This window comes from Lonchura striata, chromosome 9, assembly GCF_046129695.1.
Source record: "Lonchura striata isolate bLonStr1 chromosome 9, bLonStr1.mat, whole genome shotgun sequence".
NCBI classification, from domain to species: domain Eukaryota; kingdom Metazoa; phylum Chordata; class Aves; order Passeriformes; family Estrildidae; genus Lonchura; species Lonchura striata.
In genome coordinates this window covers 26,477,506-26,495,251 of record NC_134611.1, presented here as the reverse complement: position 1 = coordinate 26,495,251, position 17,746 = coordinate 26,477,506, and the positions used below count along the sequence as shown (strand labels likewise).

Genomic DNA, 17,746 nt, shown 5'->3' with positions numbered 1-17,746 from the left:
CTGAAACTGATACAAATCACAAGCAGAATGGATAAGGAGAAAATGCTGCCCAATAAACTCAGGAACAGCAAAAACTGTGATTGCCCTTTACTGTTTAGACACCAGGATATAAATTTGCCACTATTTCTGCCCATAATTGATTTGCACTTGTAACCCCCCAATGCTTAAATAATATATGCTTCAAGGATTAAGAAGAATAATTTTTAGACTGCAGACAACTGCAAGCCTCTCAGCATTATTGGGCACTAAGAAAAATATTTATGCCATAATCACTCAGTAAGCACACTGAAATACAACTCCCTAAATTCAGCAGTGCCTCTGATAGCTCCTGAGTGTCAGTAATACAAATATAAGACAAAAAAAGATTATCCCTCATGATATTTTCAGCTGTAGAAACCAAATATTTTCATATTTTCTTTGGTATATGATTTCAGATGCTTTTAGTATTTTTCTCCTAAAGATATTAAAAATGTGGAGATACAGCAGAACAAAATGGCATGAAGAAAACTGAATAATTATATTAGAAAAAATTAACTTTTTAAGGAGAATCCAAATTCAAAAATACAAAATCAAATTATTTCAAAACATTTTGAAAAAATATTTCAATAGCATCACACAGATGAATAACACAAGTATGCAGATATTCTGGGGTTTTTTTTAAGTACTCTCTTGGCCTAGTTTTTCTGGGCGCAGCTTTAGAGGGTTAAACCTTGAATTATATGTATTGAGTGGCTACAGCTTTAAAATCAATGACAATTGTGTCCAATATATTATGGACAGACAAATAAAACTGCACAACTTAAAACCAGTGTCAAAAAATCAAGGTCACTTTTGAGAACGTGTTTTCAAATTACAACAGAAAATAATGAGCATTTAATTGCTGACTTCCACTCTTTAGATATTACAGTTTGCTCATAAATTTGGGAAACAGGGCTGCCTGTGTGACAACATTCCATCCTTGGAAAGTGTTTTTCTCAACTCCCTGATTGTACACCAGCATGGGCACAGGTACACAAACTTTATATTGAAAGACTTAACTCATTATTTTTTAATAATTCTGCATAGAAGTAACAAAGAGTACTTACCTTGTAGCTTAGATAACTTAGCAAGAGAGTTTCAAAGAGACTTATTACAGCCACAGACACCTTAGGTGAAGTGAAAAAAAATGTGTATTAATACCAGCCTCTAGAGAACAGATATTAACATTACAATGAAAATAAAAGATTATATAAAACAGCTCTTCCATGAATCCTCTGAAACCCTCTCAGCTAAGAGCATTTTGCTTGAACCTTAGATATTGTTATTTTTCTGAGTTTCATTTATTCCTAAACAGTACCAAAATCTTCCCAAATGACAGAGAGAGAGAGAAAGAAGCTGTAAATAAGCAAACTCAGTCAGCTCTTTACTTTCTTGTGAAGATGTTATGAATGTGTGGAATAGCAACTGTTTTTCTTACTGTGTATAATGCAGAAAGTTGAAAGCATAAAAAAATTATACTGATGAATAATTATTGATTTTAAGATTTAAATGCAGCTGAGCTTGATTTACCAGCCTCCAATTCGATTATGTAGTTAGTGCATGTATTAGTTTAAAATATTTAAATAGGCAAATATCAAAGTAGTAAAACAAAATACTTGGTGAGAGAATATAATAGAACCTATCTGGAAGCTTAAGAAGTAAGTTTTTCTTAGTGAAAAATATTATTTCACAGAGAGAGTACAGATCAGCTGATCTCTATGCTTTTGCTGTACTTGGTGTTCAAGATCTCCTTGCTGACATCAACATTTCCAAGTATCCTTTAACAAGTCTATAAATCAATATCATCTGCAGTTACATGGCAATAGATGAATTTGTCTTTTACATATTACCTGTAATCCCCATAAAGGTAAGCTTCGATTCACCCAAATAATAGGAGACCTGTTCATTACAGTAAGGAAATAAATATGAAATTAATCATAATCTGGTGTTTCAGACAAAAAGTTGTACATGTGAATGGAAATTAGAGCAGGCTTATTGAAAAAAAAAATTCTTAGTAATAAAAACTTTACATCAGTAGTTACCTATTGAGTATTGACATGAGTTGTATTTCTAATCCACAGCAAATCATGAGGTTCCTGTGGGAAACTGACAATCCTTTTGTGTCAACATTTTGCTATCTATATAATGATATAAATGGTATATAACTCTTAGGGGCTCTGATATCTTGGAAGAATCCTATCAATGCTAATATGTACCTGACACAGCACCACTGGAATGTGAAACTCACTGGCACAATAATTTACTGTTAATCATTTACTGCTACTCAGAATTTTTTTTTTTTTTTAAGTTAAGGGCAATCTTTTATTTCTGCAAGGTATCAGCAGTGATGGAACCCAGATCTCGCACCAGCATCCAGTCCAGCAGTTCACTTTGCAATCAAGAGAAATAATTAAAATATTAAATGCATACATTCAGAAATGTAAGCAATGGCTAGAGATTTACAGGAACATCCCTACTGTATGTTAAAATGCCACCATTCCATATGGAAATGGATTAGTCTTCCTGTGTTCCCTTCCCACCATTCTGTGGACTTTTGGGTTGCTGTTTTAACTTAGGAACTCACCAATCAATTGTTCCAGGTGTGTAGTTTTGATTGGAACAACTCCGGTTTAATTCCTTACTGATAGTTGCCATACCATCCATGAAAGTCCATTTTCATTAGCAAATGTGTATGGGAACACAGTCATAAAAACATATGGGAGGAAAGGGATATTAATTACATCATTAAGTGGTCTTTGAAATGCATGCAATAGTTGAAACTCAAGGCAACCAATACAGACATTTTTAAAAGTAAAGTAACTTTTAGAAAGTACTGCTGTATGTGTTCCATATCTGTAGATAAAGGACTATGAAGCATTCCAGGTTACATTTTCTGAAGATTTCTTTTCAAATTTAAAAGCAAGACACTTTGTAAAGATGAACTAAGTACACAATATACACTGAAGATCAAGAGACCCTAGAAATCCTATCCCATGGATAGGCTGTGATACAAAGAGCACATCCTCAACAGGAGAGACTGCAATAAAATATGGTTGCTAACCTCTTTTGAGGATGTGAGGAGGGCTGGAGATGAATGCAGCAGCATTTCAAGTACAAAACTGGTGCTACCCAAGTAAAAATATTGGCCATTATACATGATGTTATCTTGCCTTTAATTGCTGGCACAAATCTTCCTTCTACATGGTCATATAAGGATGAGGGAATATATCATCTGTAAATAATGACAAATGTCCTTCCTCATCCTCAGCAAGCAAGGTCAGTAGAAAATAAAGGGATCTGCAGCCCACAGATTAGCAACAGCTGTATGTGTACCAGCTATGAGTGGGACAGTACTAAACTGTAGCCATTAATAAGGATGCTTTATGTCTTAAACTCTTTCCTGTACACCCACTGTGCCTGAAGGAGTAAATGAAAGATACCAACTCGTGCAGGTATTTTGGAAAAACAGGAAATAAATCTGATGAAAAGACTTGCTCCCAGATTTGTTAAAACCAACCAGGTGAAAATATTTTCTGTGGCCACACTCTCAGCATGCTGAGTAGCTTCTTTCATCAGGCTTCTTTCATATCACCACATCTTTAAAAATGCATTCAAGCAGGACTTTTAGTATCAAGCCCTCAAGATCTCTAGGGCATTAATGGGCTGCTGTTTGTTTGTCTGACACAGCTTCTAGGATTTGGGCCTTAGTGAACAGGCAGAAGGACTTACCTGAATCTTCTCGAGCAGACAAATGTTATTCAGAGACAGAACACACCAACTACTCTCTTAGATGTACCACAACACCATGTAAGGGAATAACATGCATAGAAAATATAAATACACTCTCTGGTGAATTGTAAAACACTTGCATTGAAGGACACGCCAGGAGAAGTGTGAGGCATTCAGCAGTCTGCAGATGTATATGAATATGCATCTTGGCACATAAATACAAAAGTATATTTGGCACAAGGTCTGATATTCTAACCTGTCCTGCATACCCAGACAGAACCATGCAGTACAATACATTCATTTGGGCTCACCAGAGCTCTCACAATGAAAGAATTGCAGCGTGCCAGAAACCATGAGTAGATGGTAGATTAGCAACCTTAGTTGCTAATATGCCTAAATTTCTAAGGATGGATTTCCTCTTCTCCACAACTTCTTGTGGAAACTTTACTGCTTGTTTCCTCTTATTGAAGAGACATTCTAAGGTATATGTAGTGTCAAGAGTAGTTTTTTATAAGTCTTGTTTTTCAGGGATATTTCTTCATGGCCTTTTTTCAGATCTTACAATTTCTCATGGTAAATTTTAGCCAAAAAAAATCACAAACACATCTTCTATTCACATATCCTTCTCTCATGCACTGTTGAATAAAGCAGTTTTAGTATTCTTTACCTCTCTTTTCTTTGGATTTCATTCTGGTAAAGTAGAGTATTTCTCTGATTAACTAGCTTTTTTTGGTGTTACCCTTACTAGATTTAACTGATATCCAAATATTAAAATTAGAAATCAAACTCTGTCCCTTGCCTAACATTGTGTGAGGACTGCTGGTTCTCTCATCCTAAGCTACATATTTTCTTATGTGCTTTATTTCTTTCAACATTTAAGGACAAAAGAATCAAATGAAGTGAAAGGAAGTACATTAATAAAATGCGATGCTTATTAGCATTAAAAATTGAGGAGATTCAATATTCCCAGGATATAAATACAACAGATTAAATAAATTACAATTTCTTCTATATTTGGTGATTAATTCTGTAACACATTAAAAAAAAAAAAAGGTGATATAGAATACCGTACTGGCAATTCAGGGTGTGCTACATCATTCATTATATCCATTAATCATTGTGAGTGTAGAATGTACCTTTGGTCTCATTCTTCTGAATTGTTCAGAGAAAGCAGAAGGTTAGAAAATTATCATCAGTATCATCTGCATGAAAGCTCAGTTTCATGTATTTGCCTGTCCATTTCCGGAATCTGGAGTTTTAAGTAATTTAAGCAAAATCCAAAAAGTATTGCTGCATAAACTGAGCATCGGACATTTGCAATTTTACATAGAAATGTCATGTAATAATACATCTAAAATATATATTTGCACAATTACATCTGATGCACAGTATCTAAGGAGAGAGCCAGGATTATTTTAGTGGTAAAGGGAAAAAAATAATACTGTTATTTTAGTTCTTATTTCCATTCACAATGTATGAGCAGCTTTGTAATTCTTTCAAAATATCTGGAAGACATAAAACAAATCCTTCATGTACTCATTAATTTATTTCTTATAACTTAAATAATGCTTTGAGAGCAGAAACGAGTTAAAAACCCAAACGTTACCATCCAAGTCCTTGTGTAGGATCATCCAGGAGCACACGAACTATGTATAGGAAACAGCTTAGTAGCTTGAGAGAGAAATTGAATAATCGTATTCTCAGACCTAGAAAGAGAGGAGAGAGGAGAGAGGAGAGAGGAGAGGAGAGGAGAGGAGAGGAGAGGAGAGGAGAGGAGAGGAGAGGAGAGGAGAGGAGAGGAGAGGAGAGGAGAGGAGAGGAGAGGAGAGGAGAGGAGAGGAGAGGAGAGGAGAGGAGAGGAGAGGAGAGGAGAGGAGAGGAGAGGAGAGGAGAGGAGAGGAGAGGAGAGGGAGAGGAGAGGGAGAGGAGAGGGAGAGGAGAGGGAGAGGAGAGGGAGAGGAGAGGGAGAGGAGAGGGAGAGGAGAGGGAGAGGAGAGGGAGAGGAGAGGGAGAGGAGAGGGAGAGGAGAGGGAGAGGAGAGGGAGAGGAGAGGGAGAGGAGAGGGAGAGGAGAGGGAGAGGAGAGGGAGAGGAGAGGGAGAGGAGAGGGAGAGGAGAGGGAGAGGAGAGGGAGAGGAGAGGGAGAGGAGAGGGAGAGGAGAGGGAGAGGAGAGGGAGAGGAGAGGGAGAGGAGAGGGAGAGGAGAGGGAGAGGAGAGGGAGAGGAGAGGGAGAGGAGAGGGAGAGGAGAGGGAGAGGAGAGGAGAGGAGAGGGAGAGGAGAGGGAGAGGAGAGGGAGAGGAGAGGGAGAGGAGAGGGAGAGGAGAGGGAGAGGAGAGGGAGAGGAGGAGGGAGAGGAGAGGGAGAGGGAGAGGGAGAGGGAGAGGAGAGGGAGAGGAGAGGGAGAGGAGAGGGAGAGGAGAGGGAGAGGAGAGGGAGAGGAGAGGGAGAGGAGAGGGAGAGGAGAGGGAGAGGAGAGGGAGAGGAGAGGGAGAGGAGAGGGAGAGGGAGAGGAGAGGGAGAGGAGAGGGAGAGGAGAGGGAGAGGAGAGGGAGAGGAGAGGGAGAGGAGAGGGAGAGGAGAGGGAGAGGAGAGGGAGAGGGAGAGGAGAGGGAGAGGAGAGGGAGAGGAGAGGGAGAGGAGAGGGAGAGGAGAGGGAGAGGAGAGGGAGAGGAGAGGGAGAGGAGAGGGAGAGGGAGAGGAGAGGGAGAGGAGAGGGAGAGGAGAGGGAGAGGAGAGGGAGAGGAGAGGGAGAGGAGAGGGAGAGGAGAGGGAGAGGGAGAGGAGAGGGAGAGGAGAGGGAGAGGAGAGGGAGAGGAGAGGGAGAGGGAGAGGAGAGGGAGAGGAGAGGGAGAGGAGAGGGAGAGGAGAGGGAGAGGAGAGGGAGAGGAGAGGAGAGGAGAGGGAGAGGAAGAGGAAGAGGAAGAGGAAGAGGAGAGGAAGAGGAAGAGGAAGAGGAAGAGGAAGAGGAGAGGAAGAGGAGAGGAAGAGGAAGAGGAAGAGGAGAGGAAGAGAAGAAGACAAGACTGAAATAAGTTCAGGAGTTTTAAAGTTTCACCAGCCTTCAAGGTAAAAATAAAAGGAACTAGAATAGTCTTGTAGTAAAAAGCAAATGTCTATACCAGTCTATATAACTCAGCCTGTTGTAATGTAAAGAACTATGCAGTCTCTTGTTTGAAAGCTATTCTATGCTGTTAATCCTTCACTCATGCCATTCTTTGGTTTTTTGGTAGTTTGAAAAGTTCACTTTATTGGGAGGGGAACCAGAATTACACAATGCTTTTTGAGATAAAGTATACAGCAGCATGAAAAGACATATTTTCAGCCATAAGCAGGGGATATGCAGTGGCAAGCATTTAAATATTAATATCTAGAAAAGTCTTCATGCAGTAGCTTCACATACAGAATATATAACTCTATTCCAACTTATAAAATATTAAACTGGAGTTATTTAATACTAAAGTTGAATAACTATCTAAAAGTCATGCTGAGTGCACAACTGAACTGAACCAACAACTTGTTCTACAGACCATGTAAATATTCTAGCTGAATAGATAGACCACAAATACTATCACTTCCCACAAACATGGGTTTAATGCACAAAGACAGGATTTCTTCAAAGGGATCCACATGGACACTTACTGCTATCACATAGGCAATTTATTTCACTGCCAAATGGAGCCATTATCGACTGAAATAGAACTTTTTTTATCTTTATGTGATTTAGCAGTCATTAGAGGATTAAGGTTTAAATTTTTAGAACTGCTATTGAATTCAGCAGACTTTTTTGCTAGTGTGAATATTTTCATCTGACTCTTAGACGTAAGCATTCATTTACTGATCAATTTAAAACTGTTAGTTGACTAATGTTAGGTGACTGGAGGTCATTTAACCAACATTTTTTTTTAGTCTTGCAAACTGGGAGTTCGGTTCTGCATGGCTGAGCCCTTCTATCCAAAGCAGAATACTCTGAGTCTTACCCAGATATGACTTCCCTTGCCCCAGTCACAGCAAGGACACTGTGCTTTATTGTTGTGTTGCAAATACTACAGCAGGTCAGTTGAACTCAATGCAAACACTTCCATGGTTTAAGAACTACCCAAATAATGCATACCCAAAGCTGTGTGCATACATTCCCTTCTAAGGAGAGAATCACAGTCATTTTATGGTAATATTACTTTTTTAACTTTACTCAGTCTTAAGTTCAAAATCAGCACCTCACAGATAAAACTCATAAATCAGTTTTTATGTCTACTAGTTCTTTTCCCATTAAAACGCCATTTACTACAAACACAGAAAAATAGAAAATTGATTCTTAAATATTTTACCATGCAATTTCTGAGCAAAATCTTTAGGTTTATTACATAAAACTGCATATTACTTTTAATTGTGAAATTGTAGTTAGCACATAAAAGTCCACTGGATGGACTTTTACAGCACCTTGTTTCTGTGACCTAAGGGTTAAAATCCTGTGGTCCATCAGAAGTCCCACAGTTGGTACTGGCAATTGGGTTTGAGAACATTAACCTAAGGATTCCTGCTCCCCTATCAAGAGTAATTAACCACTGACAATTTATTCCCAACATGGTTGAAGGGGGGGCGAGGACAGAAGGAAGCATGGATGGAAGTGGTCTCCTATTATTTGACTTGGCCATTGCGATGATCCTCATTTGCAGGTTGTTTCAACTATTGCTGAAGAAAATATAAATTATTTGTTTGCCCTAAGCCTTTTGCAGAAGTCTGCTGGAATATGAATGATTGTCCTATTGGTGACCAGGCTATTACAACTAGGAAAGTAGATAATGTTTAAAAAAAAACCCATAAACCTAAACAAACAAAAAAAGCCTATCAATTTTGTATTGTCTTTCTTGGGCAAGTACAGAAGTCTGTTGTTTTTCTCCTACTTTTTAGCTCCATAAATGTTATTCTTGGTGTGAAACATTTGTTTTCTGCATTGATAACAGCCTGGTTTCTAATCATCCTTTGAAATTATATGTTGGTTTAAATGCCAAAAGAAAATGGTTCTTTTCTGATTAAAAGCTGCATCAATACAGCAGACTGATGGTTCAGCCTGCTGCCTTGAACCCTTAACTCTCAAATCTTAGTTCTGATAGCTCTGGAACTCAGGCTCCAGTCAGCTTCATAGGAATGGCTGTTTCCCACAGAATGGGAGGCAGGGTTTTCAAACCAGCCATGCTTTCATCTAAGGGTTTCAGCAGAGAGGGCATTTTGTGGCTGGGGTTGTTTATAAAGCAAGGCAAAGTACAGGTTCTGTAGCGCAGGTGACTGGGTCAGTTACTAAAATATAAACACAGAAAAACAGGCTTCAAGTCTGTCCCGGGTCACCTCTCCTTGCTCTGTGTGCCTCAGCCATTAGTGACATATGCAGCCACCCTTGCTACAGTTTGGGTAATTAATGCAGGCCTAAAAAATGCCTTTTCTCTCTGGTAGAAAGATTCTGCAGCCTCATAGCTGGGGGTTCTCATGTGAGTTGGAAGCAATGCATGTGTTCCACTGTCATGGAGATGTAGGATTTCAAATTGGGAAGGAGGTGCACAAACACTACAGAAGGCATTTAAAGCAGGTTTTTCAATTATTATTCAGGTACAAATGAAGCATTTAATATTTGTTTGCTTCCTGTCTATTTTTGTTCTGTATTTCACATGTTGTCAATGGATCAACATCGTCTGCTTGACTTAATTTTGTTTTCTCCATTCAGAGCCAGATTGCTTAAGTAGCAGGGTCATTGGCACAGAATATCTCTATGTTTTGAATATGAATGGTGCCTGAAACTTGTGTTTAGCTCCACCCATCAAGCACTGTTATGCAGTTATATATTGTTTAATGGGAATGCAATTTCACCGTGTCTATGTAAGAAAGTTGTTACATATTCTTGTCTTATTTAAAAGAAGAATTGATAATAACATTTCAAAATCTACTTGTTTTGTCAACTAAATATAACTATGTCAAATCTTAACATTTCCTTCTCAGTTCAAACAAGTGTTTGCTATTTTTGCAAGCATTTTTTAAGTATAGAGTGATACATTATGTTTTACCACTCCTGACTGACTTTCACTTTTATTATAAATTCTTCATGCTTGCATGAAGCCTTGCAAGCCTTGAAGCATGCTTACATGCTTGCCTTGCAAGGATTTTTGTAGATTAAATGTCAAATATAGAGAGTTGGTCTAAACAGAGTGACAGATACCAGGTGAGGATTTTAGAATCACCTCCCATTATTCCTTTCCCATAAGTCACTAATATATAGCTGATTTTCAGCAAAATCATTTTGGTGGCTTTAGGAGCTGGACCAAAATATACTCTTAATAGTTCATATCCTAGTGATTGATAGTAATCCTTTATTCCCTCTTCACTGACTTGAAACTTGGTTTATCTTTTCCCTTTGAGATTTATTGTTGGGTGTGATAATGCAGTGTGTGGTCCTGGCAAGTTACAAGCAAGTTATGCTTGTATGACTATGTCATTTTCTCTTTCTCATGTTTTTTTTGGTGTTTTTTTTCTTTTTTTCTTTTTTTTTTGGTGAGGGTCCTGAGTGACACCTTTGTAAGATTTTTTTTTAATACATTGTTTGAATTTGATTAGACATTTGCTTGCAGAAGACTGAGTAGAAACTAGATTGACATATATGAAGACTTGTTTTATCAGTTCATTAGTTTTGATAAGGATAATAATTTATAAAACATTTGATATTTCAAGTTACTGGCCCATATGTGATTTAGATCAGGATAGTATCCTGCAGAAAATTCTTATAAATTCTAGACCTGACTGCTCTGGTTGGTAAAACCATGTGATATTATCAAAAACTGTTCAGTGAACAGGTTTGATTTAGTTACACTATGCAAAACAATTTGCTGATCCTGCTGAATTTTTTTTTTTCAATGTCCATCTTTAAGATGTGAAGGAAGGTTTTAGCACTCTCACTGAACGCTGTCTAAAATCTATTATATTTGTTTATCAGCTCCCTGGTACCTCTGGGCAAGAGAGCCCTCCTGTTTCAGTGGAGGACTTGATGAGTACACGTAACTGGAGGCAGGTTACAGTGCCAGCAGCAGCTCTCTGGAGGCTTTCTTTGGGGGGATTCTGCTTCTGAGTATTTGGACAAGAACCAAGATCTGCATAAGCAGAAGGAGTGTTTGAACTTATTAATACTGATTACTTTGGTTTGAGGATTTTTCTTGTTATTCATGGTGCCTTTTTTTCTTTTTTCTTTCTTTTTAGAGGAATATTTTTCTTCCAACACTTGGAAAGTAGAAGAAGCTTAGCCAATAAAATTACCAAGTTCTGTGATATAAAACTGGTATTTATTTATTGCTAGCTCTTACAGATAGAAGATTTTTTGGTATGCCTTATTTTTAAAGCTTGATCTAGTCTCCCCAGTTTTGTTTGCATATTTTCAGATTGGGACATCAAAAAATTTCTTTCTTTTATTTTTTCTGTCTTTTTCCAGACACACCATGAAACAATTTTAACTGTACAAAGGAAAAAATGTATTCTTTGTAGTCTAAAAGCTTTATGTATAAAGTTATTGTAATTTTAGTTCTTTATATGTGAAAGGCAAAGAGAGGTAACTTCAATCCTGCTACACAGAAGAAAATTGAGGTCAGTTACTGATCTTCTATGATCAGTACCTATGAGGTCCATGCTTCTAACCAAGACTGGATAATATTCCATGTTTCCAACCACTTGGATCAGCTGCATGGATGTATTTAGCAAGATTAGCATCTTAATTTCCCCACATTATTTTCTTCCATGACGGCCAATGACTTTAAGCACATATATCAATGAAGGTATATTTAGCTTAGACTATATTGTTAAGACTGTAAGTTCAGTTAGACTACAGGCTAATGACAAGGACTACGTTTCTGAAGCACCACATCTCCAATAGTGCCCTCTCCAAATTCTTTTTTTTTAAGTGCAGATAAAGTTCAAAATTTTAGGAATACTTAACACTTCAAAAAGCTGGGTACTTTTGCAGCTTTCTTTCCTTCACCATCTTAAGTGTCTTTGCTTTTCTAGTCACAAGGTCACGATTTATCAATGAGCACTGCTGCCAGATCACTGCAAATTAGTTAACTTGATCACGACACAGAAATAAAATCATGATTTTATTTAATAATTCATGACATCGCTAATTGTTTGATCCTACATGAGCACATTATTTTTAAATTTAAATATTTTAACTCAGAAGAAAATTAATAATATCTTCACTGTTGCCTTCAACTGATTTTGATTTTACTTTAACGTATCACAAATATGCTTAAAGAAATTAATCCAACTGCTTACTTGATCTTTGGTTTTTGATGAAGAAGAGCTTTAGTCTCTCTTTAAATGTATTTTCATTCATATAGAATTCAACTTGCACCCTGAAAAAATAAAAAATAATGTATTAGGATTTCTTGATATAAAACTGGAGGGACTTACAGAGAGTGTTCAGCCAAAAGCTCATTTGGCTATGAATGACTAATATTGAAAGTTTAAAAAAAAACCAAAACCAAATAAACAAAAAAAAAAAAAAAAAAAATCCCCGCCACCACCAAGCAGACCTTTCATTTCTCCCCTTTACATGCAGAATAATTTTCATATTACTCAGTCTACACTGCAAAATAAGAAGGCTCTATGCTTTTGGGATTTTCACTGGATGGCCATTTTCCTATTTGCATGTTAGTAGGGAAGATTTCCTTGATGTCCAGGTTAAACCTCCCATCTCAGTTTAACTCCTTTCCTGTAAAAGTGACATTTTAATGATTCTTGTTTTTTCTATCTTGTTCACATTTCTGTTGAATGCTCATGTTTCAGTCCACTTGTTTGTACTCACCTATCATCAAACACTTGTGTACCAGACAAAACCACCCTCTCTGAACATGTTTTTGTCACCATGAAACAGTTAGAGCTGAAAGCAAAATTATGTTGCAATCACACAATATTGTACAGAAAATAATTCTCCTCCTGATTATATTAAAGCCACAGGGGCATCTTTCCTCCATTCCCTCAGATCTGCCTGGATATATTCCATCTTTCTGTCCCTCAGTTTAGCCTGAGTAGCACTCATGCAATAATTATACAGACTAGAACTGTTGCAGGGACTGGCCAGGGAGGAAGGTGTGTACCAGTTCTGCAGAAAACCTCGGGCTGTTCAGAGTTGTGGAGCTCCAGTGCTTGCTGGAAGATGAGAGCAGTATTACTCATTCTCACTGAGGTCCCTGCTCTACCCAAATTACTGAATCCCCCTCCCCAAGCCAGCTGTCCCCCAGCAATGAATCTCTACACCAGCACATCTGTGCCTTCCTGAGAAGGCAGAGCTCAGCTGGAGAAGGTCTGTAATTGCTAAAGAATAAAGTAACACCACGCAAGTGAGTTACTTTCCTACGTCTCCCTTTCTCTGTAGATCATCATGTTTTGCACAGCTGCATGTACTTTTTCTGTTCATAACCATGCTTGAACTTTTATTTCAGCATTTCTTCTCAGCAGTCTTTCATCAAATAACTGTACTTTAACTATTTGGTTTTATATGTAGTTGTATTTTTCTAGCAGAATCCTGACTTTAGTTTTTTCCCTTCTTCCATGTGAAACCTTTTGCTGAAACAATTTTTGTACAATATACTGTTACCTGTAGTGTCTCTCAAATAGTTGTCTATACCAGATATTTCCATCCACTTACAGAATTCCATACACTTACATTTACTTATAGGCTTAGAATGGGTGGCATCGCAGGCAATGTGACTTTCCATGCCTGCTTATTACCAGAAGTTTAGGCATATCACTTTGAAGGACAGGGTCATAAAAAGAAGGCTCTGTGATTCACTCAGTGAAGTCAGTTAATTTTAACTAGTCATTGTCTTTGGTGTGCTTTATTGTAGTGTTCTTTATAGGATGGGTAATTACACTACCTCCTATTCAGAGGAAGCCCAAGCACAACCTTATTTTTAAGAATCTATTTTCCAAGGTACTTCCTGTCATTAATGCAGTGACAATTTTAGTGGGAAACATCTCCCCTGATTTGGCAGCTGCCACATGCTAAGTGTACATCCTTAATCTTCAAGGATATATTTCAAGAGGTAAACAAATTGAAAAGATGCACAGTATTCTTTTTTTTTTTAATACAGTCTGAATTAATCTATCAGTGTTTTGGTAAAAATTCAGTAATCACTTATTATGAAAAAGCAACATGTGGGCCATGATTTAATGATAAAGAGGGAAGAGGATGTGGGAGGTAATCACCCTCCTATCACCAGCACTCTGATAGCCTTCTAACATCTGTCTACTTGGCTTTTCTTAGAAACCTGTGCTCACAGGAAACTGGGATTCCACAGTGCAGCAGTTTCCATGGCAAAATGGATTACAAATGCTGCTAGTGCCATTTCTGTGGCTCCTTCTCCACCCTCTGACTTCTTTAAACTTTAGTAAAAACTGTAGTGGCCTTCTACATTTGCAGAAATACATTATCATGCATCTACAATCAATACACTTTCCTGGTACTCTGGCTACCAGAGAATATTTCATTTTGTTTCCTGAAGGTTGCTATTTACTAAGTAAAGTTAACTAGGACTGGCTGGAGCTCAGAAATCTCTAGATACTGATCTTTCCCAAGACTGCTTTTCATTTCTAAGGAGAATACTCATTCTACTTGAATGTTCCTTACAATCTTGAAATGCCTAATGTTTTACGTCAAGTATTTGCTCTTTTCTGTATTTCTCCCACTATGAAGTGTAGCCTAGAAAAGGAGGTTTCTGGGAACCTACAAAAAATAAATTCTGATCCCCCACTGAAATACTGAGAACATTTTGGAGCAGTTTGTAAAGGGCTTGAACAAGATTTTTCTGCACTAAATTAGTACAGGTTAAGGTTGTTTCAAGTGAGGGAGTGAAATTCTTGTGTCACACTTATATAAAACTTGACTGCTCTGTTGCAGGATATTTGAAATTTGATTCCGAGCAAATGGTTTTGACAAAATGGCCCACCATGCACATCAGGGTGGGCCATTTTGAACATGTACATGTAAATCACCTGGCCTACAGAATACATTTGGGTTTATTCTGTACTTAAGAGTGTAACTTGAATGTAGTTTCAACAATTTGTGCTTCATATTTGTCTTCCTGTAAAAGACAGTCCACCCTAACCAGAAGAAAGTCAAGCTGAAGGATTAAAATGCTATTCCTTGATAGTGGTACAGGGAGAGGAACAGTTGATGAATGTAAGGATTTTGTTCTTGCAGTCAGTTAATAGTTCAGAATTTTTCAGTACGTGTAGCTGGCCATGAATATTCCATTAAAAGCTGTTTTTGGATGTTAAAAGAACAGGTCTTATGCTTTACTGACTCTTACTTCAGCTGTGTTGAAAATGCACAAATACGTGATGTTCCTGCAGCAAAAACTACTGAAGATATATTATTGTCCTGAAAACACAGTGTGGTGGGTTAAAACTCAATGCCATTGGTAGTGGTCTTCACTAGTTTAAACCCCAAGAAGAGTGATGTCACTGAAATAATTTCAAGTCTTCCAAACAGTAACAACCATCTTGAAATACTCCAAGTCCTCACTGCATTGTTATAATTCAGTGAAGATACAATTTGCAATTACCTTTTCATGCAATACGAAGTATAGAAGGAAAATCCTAATTCCTGCCAAGGATGCTAATGCAGAGCACTGCTGGTGGCTGTAAAACACTGGGACCAATCTCTCTTTGCTCTGGCTACTTAACTCATTTTCCCTGCATTTTTCTATTACTATTTACAATGTCATTCTAACCCCATAGCCACACTTTACTGCATTAACAGTATTATCTTGCACCCTCAACGCTACAAATAGTCTTTCTTTCATGTTAAAAACCAGATTTGGCAGAAATAACCACTTTACAAATGAAAGTATGAGCTGGATTTCTCACTACATGCATGCCAAGAGCTGTAAATGTTTATGTTTACTGTTTATTGATGTTGGAATCAAGAAAAGGTATTAAGTGTACAAACAGAGCCAGTCTGAAGATAAATACTTAAATTTATTTAAATCCATCATTTTGGAAAAGGACACCTCGTATTTTTCCTACAAAGAAAGCCTTGTAATAGGAAAGGAATATGGAGGGTTTTTATTAGGATTTGCCAATTCAATATATGTGAAATCCTGTTATACTGCAGACCTGAAAGCTTATTATGTAGGGTATAGATGGGTGCTTAAAAATGAAGAACCTGAACAACTAAAGTGAACTGCTATTATCAGAGCTTATTTTAATGCAATAAAAAAGGAAATAGGCATTTTTTTTCTTTTGGCTTTCATTAAAAGGATTAGGGTGTTTTAAGGATGACTGTCATGGGTAACACTTCTATTTGAAGTTTTGCAAGTTCTGAAACACTCAGAACTCTATTTTAAAAGCACAGTAAGCACACTTACTGGAGGTTTGCCATGCACTGTGCTGGTGAAATCTAACTTTTGCAATATGGTCTTGCACTTTCTTAAACATGATTCTAACAAGTGCAAAGTACGTAAAACTGACAGGTATAAGGTCATTTTCATATGGAGATTTTTATCAGTTTCATAGGAACAAACCAATAACTATTTTCAAGAACTCTGCAGAACTGTGTTTGTGCAATATTGTCTTGTAGATTCTAAGATACCATCGGAAAACTGGCCAAAACAAATTTTTCAGGTTGCACAAAGTAAAAATTTGTATCTGCAACCATAAAAAAATATCTTCTATGTCAAAGCAAACTTTTCCTAACTCTTCAAACATCAAAATGCTAAAAAATTCAGCCCTTAATTAAAATTATCTTCCTTACATTTTAAATAGTACATGTATCTATATTTTTATGGAAAGAAATAGAAATGTGTCTTGAAATCTGAATGTAGCCAGCTTCATGCTTGTTTTTGCAATCAGTTGTGTAAAACTGTCTTTGTGAAACCGATACAGGTCTATGGCAGCAATTTAATATTACAGCAACAGAGAGAGGAAATGACATTATCAAACATTTCTGTGGAAAACATCTTAATTTTTTCCTTCCTTTGAGGGAAAGATTTTTAAGGGAAGACTGATAGCAAGAGATGAGATTCAACAATGAATGCATGCTTTTCAATCAATTAATAATACTTTTTTTATTAATCTCTTATTCACAGTGTTCCACATTCAGAAAAGGAAATTATTATCTCATTCCTGCACTCACAAAAATCCATCAAGAATTCACCGTTCTAGCAATGGTGCAGTAATAAAAAGAATGAATCTGCAATCTGTAATAATTGTTATTAGAAATTTTCTTAAAGGAGAAAATACTATGATGCCTTACTATGGGAAAAAGAAATATCTAAGTAGTTTCCTTCACACACTTGACTTTTTACTGCAAATATACTTTTCTGTTGCAAGTATATTAGCTAAGGTAAGAAAGTTAATAAAACAAATGTGAATGATGCATTAACAAATAGTGCACTTTGAAGCTAAAGTTTGAAAGAAAACCACTGAAGGAGGATGCTTAGTAGATTTTTTTAAAACTTTTTTTTTTCCATACAAGGTGAGGAAATGGATATTTTAAAACATTTCTATTGTGTGTAAAAATAGCTCTTTTTAACTTCTGGGCTAAAATACTTCACATGTAAGATATTTAGAGCAAAGAGCTGCTGCAATGAAAATCCATTCTGCAAGGCTTTTTTACTCAGAACTTCTGAGTAATGGGATATTCTCCATGAGTTTGATTCTAGGCACTGCTCAGTTTTATGGAGTTGTGTCAATTAACCAGATCCGACTACCAGGAAGGTTAATTTGTTGCTTTTTTTTATTTTTAGAATAGTGGCAACTATTTGTCAAAAAGAGACCTGAAAGGAACTCGCTGAAATCGAGCATTCTGTGATAATTCCTTTCTGCCAGCCCAGGTTTAACTGAATTAGAGCTTTAGGATCAAAATATAAAGTCACCCACTGCAAGCTATTTTTTTGTACTCTGTTCCTCTGTATCACAGCTGCTCATCTCTTATCAGTTGTTGATCTTCTAAGACAAAGATACTTT

At 37.1% G+C, this 17,746-nt stretch overlaps 1 protein-coding gene across 4 annotated transcripts in view; it reads right to left on the bottom strand.

Moving 5' to 3' along the window:
• Positions 1-17,746, bottom strand: part of KCNT2 (potassium sodium-activated channel subfamily T member 2) — a 114,966-nt gene that overhangs the window by 75,436 nt on the left and 21,784 nt on the right. For all 4 annotated transcript variants that reach the window (XM_021525065.3, XM_021525067.3, XM_021525066.3 and 1 more), the window contains exons 2-6: positions 12,050-12,129; positions 5,354-5,453; positions 2,603-2,659; positions 1,869-1,917; positions 1,086-1,145 (exon numbers count right to left, since the gene is read on the bottom strand). In XM_021525065.3, coding sequence (XP_021380740.2) covers positions 1,086-1,145; positions 1,869-1,917; positions 2,603-2,659; positions 5,354-5,453; positions 12,050-12,129 — 346 coding nt within the window. The remainder of the gene's footprint in view (positions 1-1,085; positions 1,146-1,868; positions 1,918-2,602; positions 2,660-5,353; positions 5,454-12,049; positions 12,130-17,746) is intronic.